The sequence below is a fragment of the Aspergillus affinis genome (assembly GCF_023601865.1).
Source record: "Aspergillus affinis strain CMG 70 chromosome Unknown NODE_25_length_320802_cov_86_012257, whole genome shotgun sequence".
NCBI classification, from domain to species: domain Eukaryota; kingdom Fungi; phylum Ascomycota; class Eurotiomycetes; order Eurotiales; family Aspergillaceae; genus Aspergillus; species Aspergillus affinis.
Genome location: NW_026515806.1, coordinates 231,078 through 243,021, shown reverse-complemented (window position 1 = coordinate 243,021; position 11,944 = coordinate 231,078). Strand labels below are relative to the sequence as shown.

At 47.8% G+C, this 11,944-nt stretch overlaps 5 protein-coding genes across 5 annotated transcripts; 2 read left to right on the top strand and 3 right to left on the bottom strand.

Moving 5' to 3' along the window:
- Positions 1-471: 471 nt before the first annotated feature.
- Positions 472-1,656, top strand: KD926_005283 (uncharacterized protein; the record flags this gene model as incomplete). Its single annotated transcript, XM_053098529.1, has 3 exons — positions 472-625; positions 740-1,131; positions 1,183-1,656. 3 exons carry the CDS (start codon positions 472-474, stop codon positions 1,654-1,656), a joined length of 1,020 nt encoding a protein of 339 aa, XP_052957658.1.
- Positions 1,657-2,308: 652 nt separating this feature from the next.
- KD926_005282 (carotenoid oxygenase family protein) lies at positions 2,309-4,021 on the bottom strand (the record flags this gene model as incomplete). Its single annotated transcript, XM_053098528.1, has 2 exons — positions 2,309-3,910; positions 3,956-4,021. The coding sequence occupies 2 exons, from the start codon at positions 4,019-4,021 to the stop codon at positions 2,309-2,311; spliced, it is 1,668 nt and encodes a 555-aa protein (XP_052957657.1).
- A 1,238-nt stretch (positions 4,022-5,259) lies between these two features.
- Positions 5,260-6,168, bottom strand: KD926_005281 (aromatic alcohol reductase; the record flags this gene model as incomplete). Its single annotated transcript, XM_053098527.1, has 1 exon — positions 5,260-6,168. One exon carries the CDS (start codon positions 6,166-6,168, stop codon positions 5,260-5,262), a length of 909 nt encoding a protein of 302 aa, XP_052957656.1.
- A 477-nt stretch (positions 6,169-6,645) lies between these two features.
- KD926_005280 (putative MFS transporter) lies at positions 6,646-8,575 on the bottom strand (the record flags this gene model as incomplete). Its single annotated transcript, XM_053098526.1, has 8 exons — positions 6,646-6,997; positions 7,054-7,258; positions 7,313-7,375; positions 7,429-7,771; positions 7,818-7,862; positions 7,920-8,137; positions 8,197-8,308; positions 8,369-8,575. The coding sequence occupies 8 exons, from the start codon at positions 8,573-8,575 to the stop codon at positions 6,646-6,648; spliced, it is 1,545 nt and encodes a 514-aa protein (XP_052957655.1).
- Positions 8,576-10,969: 2,394 nt separating this feature from the next.
- KD926_005279 (uncharacterized protein) lies at positions 10,970-11,640 on the top strand (the record flags this gene model as incomplete). Its single annotated transcript, XM_053098525.1, has 3 exons — positions 10,970-10,987; positions 11,044-11,312; positions 11,472-11,640. 3 exons carry the CDS (start codon positions 10,970-10,972, stop codon positions 11,638-11,640), a joined length of 456 nt encoding a protein of 151 aa, XP_052957654.1.
- Between the last annotated feature and the right edge of the window lie 304 nt (positions 11,641-11,944).

Here is an 11,944-nt window from a genome sequence, read left to right as displayed (position 1 = left end):
TGCATGCTTCTTGACAAATTCCCCGGCGATAGATCATGAGTCTGACCTGAGAAGGACAAAAATAATGGCTCTACGAAGTGCTTTCCTGCATCCTGGCCAATCCAAACACTTCAGCCGTGATCGATAATTTCGCATGTGAGGTCCTCTGCAGAGTGTCGAAGGATTCAGCCTCCTTCAGCAATCGACCGATCGTGTAGATCCTTTCCTTCTTCCACTATAGTTATGAGCCAGATCTTCCACGATGAGAAGGCCGACTGCGAGCATGTGGAAGGGGCATTTCCGATACGAGGAGAGTTGGACCTGGAAGCCAATTCCGAGTTAACAGCGGATATTTTTCCTGTCTTTGCTTTGTTTTCCTGGGTCCTCGACCCATTTTCACGAGCAGCCATATAAATGAGAGCCCCGGCTTGGAAGACCGTCTTGTTCGTGTTCAGTGCCCAATTCCCTGATTTAAACTAGCATACTTTCATAATGCGTGTCTCCGAGTCTGTCCTCTCTGTGCTGCTTGCCTCGCTTTACGCAGGCCATGCTGCAGCTGAGAAGTACAATGGAACTTGCGAGGGAGATAGCCCCGTGAAATTGCGCATTGGCAATGGTGGCGCTGGTCAGAGTGGCTTGGTCGAAGGTTTGTACATCTACACGAAACAACGAAGGCCCGCCTATACCGACATCAATTCCAGCGCTGGCTGAAAGTTTCATCAAAGCAAGACCGATGACTGCAAGAACGACCCCTTCCAAGTCGAATGGGTCAAGGGAGACACTACCGAAACTATCAACAACCTCAAGGACGGCTCAGTTGATATCGACATCACCTACCATAAGACTGCCGAGGAGATTGCTATCTCGGGTGGCATCGCCGAGGACTGCAAGTACAAGGACGAGAACAGCACCGAGGCTTGCTTCGAGAACTGCGACGACCACATCGAGAAGCCCTGCTACACCTTCCGCGATCACTTCTACCTGACCGGTCCTAAGGAGATCACCACCGGCATCATTGACGACGACGATATCACCGAGACGTTCTCTAAGATTTACAACTCGGCTGAAGCTGGGAAGGCTCGCTTCCTCAGTCGGTTCGATAAGTCGGCTACCAACATCAAGGACTCTGAGTTCTGGATCAACATTGGACATGTAGGCTTTTGAATATACCGAAATGAAAGGACACCCAACTAACACAGCCAGGTGCCTTGGGCCACAACGTACTCCAAGTGGTACCACCAGTACATGGACTATCCCATCCAGGTCCTGAAAGCCGCCATCAACCTAGGCGAATACACGGTCACCGACCGAGGCACGTACATGACCCTTCAGAACGAGGAGAACATCACCGACAGCATCCACATCTACAAGAGTGGTGAAGATATTCCCGAACTTCTCAACCCTGCCGACATCCTCATCAGCAAGAAGGCCGAGGACAAGGACCTTCCTTCCGACTTTGTCCAGTGGGTTCTCAGCGAGGACGGTCAGAAAGTCATCGTCAACTTCCACAAGGAACATGGATTCTGCCTGTACAGAGGTTTCCCTGTCGAGGATGGCGATGATGTCAAGCCTACCGATTGCAAATGGAATTTGAATGCAAGCGACGACAGCGACGACAGCGACGACTCGAGCGCGGAAACTCGCCGAAGTATCCGCGGTATGCGCTGGAGATCGTGAAGACTTGCAGAAAGCAACATCACGCATCTAGTATAATACCTGAAGTATTCTTCAAAACATTTGTGTATAAAATGTCTAATGATTAATCAACCTCAACTAAACAAACAAGCTTCCACAAGGCAGTTGCTTCCGCGGATAGTAAACCTTTTTTTACTTTCTTGATTCCATTCACAGGCTTGATCTCTATAGACTCGAGATAACCAAGAAAAAGTCAACCCTAGAACAAAATCCTCAATCAAATGCATCTTAAACACTACACCCTAGCCCTTATGACCCACATGGGCTACTTCTCTGTCAGCCATACCGCTTGAGTTCTTGGGTTTTATTTTTACAAACGAGAGATATAAGGATCAATTGAATAAGGGGGATAGAGGTTACGTAGGGGATATAAAAGGCATTTTTATAGATGAAAAGAAGAGATAGACGTTGAAAATTCAAGAGCTGAGTAATTGATTCACTACAATAAAGGCAAGCAAGAAACAAGAAAAAGAAAAGCCGTTTGCACCTGCAAGAGATCCGCTCCTGATGCGGGCGTTTCGGCACAAGGTCCTGCTTCATTCGGCGAAGTGCCTGCGTAGCGGATTGTTCAATGGATAGACTCTCGCCCGTTAATAAAGCTTCGAATGATTAATTGGCCGAGTGATTGGCCAAATCAGTAATCGCCCGTTGGCATTCCATGGGTTGGAATGTGCTGGCCATGGAACCCGAATGCCACCGGTCCATTAACATCAGCTCTACCCTTCTCTGTCAGGTCATGAGCATCCAGACACAGAAGGTAGCTCCTGCCGGTTCTCCCATTGAGCACTACACTCAAAACCACGCCGTCGTCTTCATTTGAACCACTCGGGTCAGCGACAAAGATGGGTTCCCCCGGAGAGTGCGCATGAAAGCTCCACAGGCGAGTTTCTTTCGTTTCGGCGTCGAACTTCACGATTCCGTCGAAAAAGCTTGATTTGCCACGATTGGAAATCGTATATGAGTAGCGGTACTTTCGAGTGACATAGCCAGGATTTATGGTCGGTAGATCGGGAGATAGTTCCTTGCATGCGTTCCATACAACGGTTGCCGATTGTATCTCCGTACAGGGGGTTGACAGGATCGCTGGCAGACGAAATCGGGTTATTGTTCCACGATTATCTTGCATCGAAAGGATGCGTTCTTTTGCCTTGGGAGATGATGATATGAGCTGTTCGTAGAGACCCTGATGTATGAAATTCAGGTTATCGTACGCGATAAGATCCGCTACAATATCGAGCCTGGTAGGATCGGCCGAAGACGGTTCCTCCCAGGCATTGACAGTGTGAAAGCAGAAGAAAGCACAACTCTCGTAAGTTGCGACAAGGCCTTTATCTCCTCGGCGATCCACCACGTACCATGTTGCCGGCTTCGATGTATCGTATGGCTGAATTGCTTCCGTAAAGCTTTTTTGGAGTTTCGCCGGGGAGACGTGCGAGTTCCATACGCAAAATAGAACGTAGTTTTTGGTTATCAGGAGAGAGTGAATGTAGGCAGGAACTCCAGGGAAAGTTGCAAGAATTGTAGTCTTTCCCGTGGAGGCAGAGACTCGGAAAATGCGATAAATCGATTCTCGGCCAAATGTAAGATTGAAGTTGAACATATCCCCCGTCGCCGGGTCGGACCGGGCATGGGACGCAGAGAAGAGCCCACCCAGATCAGGATGCAGGCTGCTTTGTGTGGCAAGACCAATTGGCTCTAGAGTGACAGGATCAAGTTTCTTAAGCCTGGTGGAATCAGTCTTTGCGTACAATGTTTTAATGTCCGAAGCGCCAGTCCAACGGCCTTGAAGCTCTCCATTCGGTGGAGGATATGGTCCGTCTAAGCCCGGCATGTTGACAGACAACGTCACACCGATATTTTGCATCGAAGGGTCATTTGGTTCATAAGTGCTTTGAGCTTTCTTGAAAACAGCCCTGCACGGATCTTGGTTTTGTCCAAAGCTGATCTTTTCCATTGATCCGGTTCGTCGAACCTCCTCAATCAGATGGTCTGTGGAATAGCGCGAGCTGTAAAACACCCGTACTAAGTTGGATGATCTATCCTCAGCTACTATTTGGAATCGATGAGTTTGACTGAATCCGTCAAACCAGTGGGATACTCTGAAGATGTCTCCTTGTTCAGTGACGACGGAAGATCTTCCTGGTCCGATGCGATAGAGAATACCAGCGGTGTAGGGCGGGAAATGGCCAGTGACATCTAATTCAACTGGAGTGCGTTTCTCATAGTTGGCATCAAACTGCTTGGGTTAGTGGATGCATCAATGGAGATTCGGAGGTCATACTCCAATTTCATTGGGCCAATCGTTGAAATGATCGTGAAGACCGGTGTCATCAATCGAAGGAGCCATAGCGATGTGTGGAGAATGCAATAACGGAACTTTATGGAAAGAAAATAAGATCGGTATGAGTTCTCAAGATGAAAGAGATGGCTGCCTAGGTAGACCTAGTCGCCTGACATGATGAGTCTGCGGAATGAATTCAGGAATATGTCATGCGTCGGTATGGTGCCAAAGATGAAAGCACTAGCAGGAACTTATAATTCGGGCTCCCCACGTGGGGGTGGGAAGGGGCCTTCTAGATAAGAGCATCGTTTTTTTCTATAGGCAATATGCTGTTACCTCGCAGGAAGAAATGAGGTTGGTATGGGTCGCCTATCCAAGATCCTAGTTGGCTCAGGAGCAATTCATGACAGGCACAGTTCCAGAAGGGACCAAAAACCTGGTAAATAGGCTTTCCATTTGCACCACTTCCATTAGAGTTATCCGATTCTTCCGATCCTGGTTTTGATACGAGGTTTCTTTGTCTGGGCCTAGCCCAGAGCTCTTGCTCAAACGCTGTTAGGTGCATTGTTTGTCTGGAGCGAGCTGCACTTCCATGCAAGGGTTGTCTGCAGTGCTCGATCGAGGTTCACACAGTGGTCACACACATGTCTCCTCTCTCGCTTACATTGTCCGGCTTGGGTATTTCCGAGCAAGCTCGTATGTGGGAAGAGCATTTTCTGATTAACTGCGATACAGAGAACAGCCTTTTAGGCAGAAGTTACCCAGGTTAGCTGTGCCCGTTGTAGTTGTATTAGGATGATGTACCTTCGCTTGCTCGGTCCGAACGCCCACATTGACACAAACTCTGGATCTCGTCTACTTATATCCCAGTCAGGACCCGTGAATCCCGAGGTGAAGTCGGTATACAGTTGTTGGGATGGCATTCGAAATGGTCTTGCTGCCGATGTTGGGTAGCTCAAAGGCTTGTTCTTCAGCTTGGATGCTGAGAGGTCGTTTTGGGAATGGCTTCAATGATACGACAGACCATTGCGTTTGAATGCCTTGTTACCATGGAATGGATCGAACACGAGATGCTGTCACCCTGGTTGATGAGCAAACCGACCGGCGGGGAGTTGCAGGTCGGACGAGCAACAAACGGGAGGAAGCCAAAACATTCCCGGGGGCGGCTGCCCCGTGACGAATCTCCCATCATCGCCAATCTCCCATCATTCTGACGCGCAGAATTAAGTAACCAGTATGAGACCATCGACATTTCTCAAAGAAACTTTAATTACAACTCGATTCCTCTCGAAGACCAGAGACTCTCACAAGAGATTTTCCACCAATGCCCTCAGCTCAGCTTCACTCGATTGCTTCACGCCCAATAGCTCATTATCCAAATGAGCTGAAAAATCACAGCCATACTCTGGTCCCCACGAGGCAACAATGCAGAACCCGAGCATTGCGGCATCGATGTTTGCATGCGCACCTTTGGCCAACTCCGCGAGGCTTTCCTGCTTGACCTCGTTGGTATGTTTCACAGCGGCTTGCCATGCCTTCCCATCCTTATCCTGAGCGTACTGAATCAATCTGTTCTGGGTAACCACAGCGGAATGAATGTAGACAATCCGGTTGGAGGTCTCAGCCTGGTGCTCAATAACGCCCACGACGCCCTTGGCGACGTCAGCCAGAGTGGTGGCACTGAAAGGTACATCGCCGCCGTTGTATAACGTGGCAGTATGGTGTGCTAGATCCAGAATGATTCCCTCCGTCAGACACCAGTCAAGAAATAGACCATTCGCGATTCCGGTGAAAGTGAACCCTGGATGGGAGACCGACTTCTCCAGGAGGTACTTCTGCGTCGCAGCCTTGGGTTCGCAAACCGGGAGCTGTACGCTGAGGGGGTTTCGAGAGTCCATACCGAACTCTGCCGGGATGAATCGCTTCACTCCTGCATCAACGGATGCATCAATCAAGGGGTTCTGGCTGCCTATGGCTAACGTGGCGAGGCATGAAATGACCACATCGGCCCCTTGCAATGCCGGAATCAATGATTGAACGGAGTTGAAGTCAACTTCTTTGATGACAAGGCTTGGGTGGGGCTTCAGTCTCGATGAATTACCGCCGATGCGCGAGAGGACTGTAACGTTGTAGTTCGCGTCAAGAAGAGCTTCGAGGATAGGACGACCCAGGTTTCCTGTAGCACCTGCTAGGGCGATTCGAACCGAGCCCATCTTGCCTTGTGTTCGGAGGTAATATTAAATAACTAAAGAAAAAGAAATACTTTTCCCCATTCATAATGCGTTGCAGACAATCCTCGATTCTGTGTTCTTATATTAGACCACATTCAAAGGATTTGGAATATTGATAATAATTAGTTAGTGAGCATGCCTCCCATTTGTAAGCACCCTGATACAATTCGTCAGCATTTGATATCAAATAGTTAATTCAAAGTTCAATTATTTTATATTAACAGGATTTTAGAATGCAGAATGCAAGACAGCTCCTTGATTATCATAGGCCATCACAACTACCAGCTTTCCGCCCAAGGCAATATAGCGACTCCATCCAACTAATTGTGGGGCTATTGTTAATAACCCCTTCTGGCGCGACCATGCGAAGAAGTGTCTTGAGAATAATTAAGCGGTCATCATTTTCTATTTATATCGTGTGGAGCTAAGTTGATATGTAAAGGTTATCCAGGACAGCAATTATGAATTATTCCCGGTCACCGCTCCCCAAATATATGCCACCCAACTTCCCATGGTGATCAACAACAGAAGAGTGAAGCAGGCGACCGAGATCCGCTTGCTGCGTGTATAATGGGTCACTAGATGGTTCTCACGGATTGCAGCGATGACCTCGGGGCCGATGGTAAGTCGTTGTTTTCTGGTCCACTGCAATGGAGCCAGGTTATTGCTCGTTATGGCACCAATTAGAATGGCAAGGCCCACGACGACGGAGCCCGCAGCTAAAAAGAGATAGACCCGGACGACACGGTCATACGAGTCATTATCGGCGTCTTGCAGAGCACCGGTGATGATTCGGATGATGATGCTCATACTGTCACTCAAGTTAGCGATCGATATGTCTTTGAAAGGATGACCAGCAAGACATACGCGTTATTCATCGTCACCTTAAGGGCATATGCTGACCCAAAGACAGACTGATGCCAGAGAGTGGTGCGAATGCTATCGATGACTGACGTCGGTCCCAGAGACATGGCGATGGCGTAGATGCCGAATGATGCGGCGGTACCAGATTCGGTGGCCGCAAAGTTGACCAGAACCATACTCAGGAACATACCGATTCCGCACACGGATACTATATAAATTAGGCATTCGTTTACTGGTAGGTCGTAGGATCACAAGAACTTACAAACACTTGCTCTATTTCCAAAAATATCGATGAAGACACCAAGGCACGGAACCAAGAAGAACCCTAACAAGGTATTAGAAGAGTTTCAAGCAACTTAGAAGGGTGAAAAAACCGACCTGCGTACTGAGACAAGGAGCTATACCAGCCCGCCTTGATAGAATCAACGTTGAAGCGCTTTTGAGCTAGCTCAGTGGAGTTTTGGGTGAAAACAGAGGCAGTGCTGGTCTGGAACAAAGAGAACGCCAGGACGGACCAAAACATCCACGGCAGTTGGAACAATTTTTGAAGCTCGAACTTCTTGTTCTTCTCCGTCAGAGTCTCTTTGGTGGCTGTGTCTTGTCTGCCTTTGTAGTGCTTGTTACAATAGCGGTTGAAAACCCAGAAGATGAACGTAGCAGCGTTGGTGAACACGTTCATGAAGACCGAGGTCCAGAAGACCCAGGCGAAGTTACCGGTGTTCTAACTCGTCAGATTGCGCTCGCTGAGTTAAAGTGGCTTTGATTACCTTGGCAATGATATTGGCAGTTGACTTTCCGACAAAGCCACCGATCTAAAATGCCAAAGTCAGATACCAATCCCGTTTATGGAGCTGTTGAGATAGAATCACCTTTCCAATAGCCAGTTCAAAGCCCAAAGTAGACGCAAACCCATTGCTGGGTGGGAACCAGGACGAAAACATCTTGTATTGGGCAATCTGTGTTGCGATATCTCCGAAAGCGAGAATTATCCGACCGCCGATCATGAATTTGAACGATCGAACGGTTGTTGCTGCTGCGACGAGGATGGATCCGATGGTATAGACGATGTTTCCGTATACGATCATTCCTATGGTTTGAATCATGTTAGCAGATGCAAAACTATGAGGGGAAACAAATTGTACTCACCAGCTCCTCCGACGCGATCCGTGATAATACCGCTAACCAATAGCAGCAAGGTTGCCATGAAGTCCTCACTTGCCTCTAGCAGGGAAAACTGAGTGTTCGATATGTGCATTTGCTGAGCTCGGTTAGTTCAACTGATCGCAATACCACAGATTGATCATCCAGCAATTCATACCTTCTTAATCGTGCTCTTCATTGCGCCCGTCACCCCGGAGCTCCAACGAGATCCAAAACTAATGCAAGAGATGAGGAACACAGCGAACAACTTCGCCCAAAGCGGGGGCGCGCGCTTTCCAGCATCTTCGTCGGTCTCTAGTTGCTCCTGCGAAGGAGTCGAGACAACGGGCTCCTTGGATTCCAGAACAGCTTTTTCCAACTCCATGACGTCTATCGCGCTTGGAAAAAACAACTTTTGCTCGGATCTGCGTAGAGACGATCACAAAAGAAGCAGCGACACATGGTGGGCAACCGGTCAGCTAAAATATCAACGAAAATCCTGCCAAAGCAAAACAGCTCCGAAGCCAAGACAACTTAAGATGGATCCGGGCAAGGTCCGTTGGGAAAAGAGTCACGGAAACCAAAATCAGATAAGATTGAACGATTTAAGCAGTCAACGACTGCGGCATGGACCACCCGGCGATTTCTCGCCGAAACTCTCAGTGGGGAGTGTGGCCCGGATGCCGACCATCATTGGCTTAAGCTCCTTGCGCTACTGCAAGATAATCAGCACTTTACCATTTTAATTTATGATTGATAAGATCCGGAGACTCTCCGAAATGACCTTTTGTCCTTGGCTTTCCCCTCTCAGTAGTCTTCTCCGATTGTCTCCGACTTAGGAGAAAGAGACAGGTCTGACCACGTGGATATGGATCTACCGATGTGCTATTTCGATGAATTTGAGAGCGGACTCCGTACTCTGAGCGGCATTTGACACTAACGGCGATTGATCAGAGCCTTAGACTGTTACGTTGAGTTCTACAGGTCCACAAGGAAATTGATGCTAACCAATCCTATTGACCGGAGTTTTCTCACCGAGGATATACATACCTTTTCTTATGTCGATACAAGACTTCTTGAAACTAGGGTGGATGTATAGGCAGCATTATAGCCCGGGGCTCTTGAAGATTTCTGGAATTTTCCGACGGGTAGGTATCTTTCAGTCCTGACATATTTGACTGGGCAATCTCGAACAGGTATCTCATAGACAACTATAGGGCGCAATTCATGATTTTTCACTAGAGAATTGAACAGGCTTAATGGCATATTCAGATATTCCTGTGCTTCTATGCGTCGAACAAGCTAATGACTAGCAGCTACTAGCTTGCTCATAGACCAGGAAGATCGAGACGTAGACAGATTTATATACTCGAGTGAAAAGCAATAATAGGTAGCCTCGACAGACTACTTACTACCTGTAGGCATTTGGGATGCCTGAGGCACAAACCATCGATTTATGATACTTGTACGCAACATCGTGCATGACATCTTTCTTTATAACCCAAGTAGTTAATCCAGGGATCCATATTATTATTTAATTGATTCTTATCGGTCACCGCAGTGACAACCTAGCATCTGAGGCTTCCATACTACATATGATCAGTGAAATTAACTATTTTTCACCTTGTATTTCCAGTCATATTTTCACATGGTAGAATAATAGACATCCAAGACAACAAAGATAACTTATTTAGTAGTATTGAACACTTCATTTTGCAAACATACTATCGCAGTTAGCTATTGAGCAGTTTTGAATGCGCGAGAAAGAAGTCAAGCCAAAAAGAGAGAAAGAACATTTGGCCAAGTGTACTGTACTATGTTGTGGTTCTGGGGCAGGTGACAATAATCTGAGATAATTCAACAAAACAAGTCCTGAATTGCAGTCTTCAGCTGCTAGATTAATTAAACAAGATTCGGTCGGTAGGTGCCCCCAAGCTGTGAGGACAAAAGATAGTCAATACGGGTCCCGCCCACAATTTATACTCCCCTCCCACAGAAAGCTAGAAATCTCTGTTCTTACTAACTCGGAGAGTAACTCGTTATCTGATCTAGCTTGGTCCCTATTAAAAAGCAGCAGCCTAATCAGATGGGACCAAATCAGCCCTCGGCGCCTCACCCGGATCCACCCCGGAATTTCATGATCTCATGCCTCACCCTCTCACCAGTTAAATCGGCAGTCGTAAGATCTCGGGATCTGGTCAAAGTGTCTCATCCTGGTCAGCCCTAGGGAAGTAGAAAATCCTCCAAGTATATGGGGTTCCATGGCAGCGATTCATCGAAAGCTAACGATCTGGCATTGGAACTCATTTTTGGCTCCAAAGTAACGTCGTATTTCAAAGCCGGACCAGGAGAATGTCTCACGCCAAAAAATGCCCAGACCTTTTCATCCTTCCGGTCAAATAGGAGTTCAGCAAGGTATGGGCTCTGGAATGCTTCATGGGTGATCAATTCCTACTTTGAATGATAGTCAGGCTGTAGGGACAGAAATTGACGATCCTTCGTGAATCCTTCACCGAAGAACCTGGAAGTAGGTTTGTGATGCTGGCGGATATACGTCGATGCCAAGTCGCCCCAGGAAAAATTAATGGGGTATACTCACCGATCCATAACAACTAACAGCAGTAGGGAAAAGATATTCAGAGGATTCAGAGGAAAATAGACCGACGAGCGTCTATAAATTGGACCAGTCATCCTCATTTCATAAACCATCCCAAGGACCTCCAATCCATCCTTCCCTACAAAAATATTCCTTCACACAGGCCCAACCGACCATCTCAAAATGCAGTTCTCCAACATTGTGAGTTTCCCCTTTCCTTTCTCATCTAAATTCTCGTTTTGACCCACATCACCTAGGGCTCCGCCGTCATGGCGACCCTCACCTTCGCCCTGACTGTCCAGGCCGCTGCTGTCCCCGAAACGGCCGCCAGAGCCGTCGAGAAGCGCGCCTGCCCTGGCGGAGGTCATGCTGAGTGCATGCCACTCCTAGCCACGACCTGCCAGATGCGCTGCAGCGGCAGAAACCCCATCCGTCTAGAGGTCTGCAACGAGAAGTGTATCCAGCAGGCCATCTTGAAATTTCATTTGTCATCCCCACCCTCATCCCCCTCCTTCTTCATCTCTCAGTTTTCCTTCTTTTCCGCTTCCGAAAGACCAGAAAGACCCTTATCATATATATTCTTCCATAAGAGAAGGCCAAACTGCCGCATGTAGAAATCCGACCTTTTCTCCGCACAATCAATCTGCTTCATCAGGAGTCGAGATTTGCGCTGATATCTGGGAAGTCAGTTTCTTCTCCTTCGTGGATCCTGGCTTCTTGATTTCGCCAAGTTGGTCCTCTGGTCTATCATCTTCGCGGCTTCTTTGGGCACGGAAGCGTTGTTGAAATTCTGGATGGACGTTAGTGGGATTGTGGGACTAGGGATAACGCAGAGAAAAGATATGGGGCTGTGAGGTGAGGAATGGGCCTTCTTCCTCTTGTGCTATCTTGCGCTTTTCTTAGTGCGAGCCGTTTTTTTAGGTGAAGGATGTCCTGGGTGACAGCCTATAGTGCGTTAGATTAAACCCTAGTATTCAAATACTGTGATGATATGGCTCACCGATAGATGAGAAATCGTTTGGCTATGATGAGGGAAGAAGGTTGACTGACGCGTGAAGAGGGAAGAACGAAGGTGAGAGAAGAGGACAAGAGAAGACAAAGATAGCATAAACAGCATTCACTGGGAATGGTGGAAGTGGGGGTCACTGAGTAGAAGCA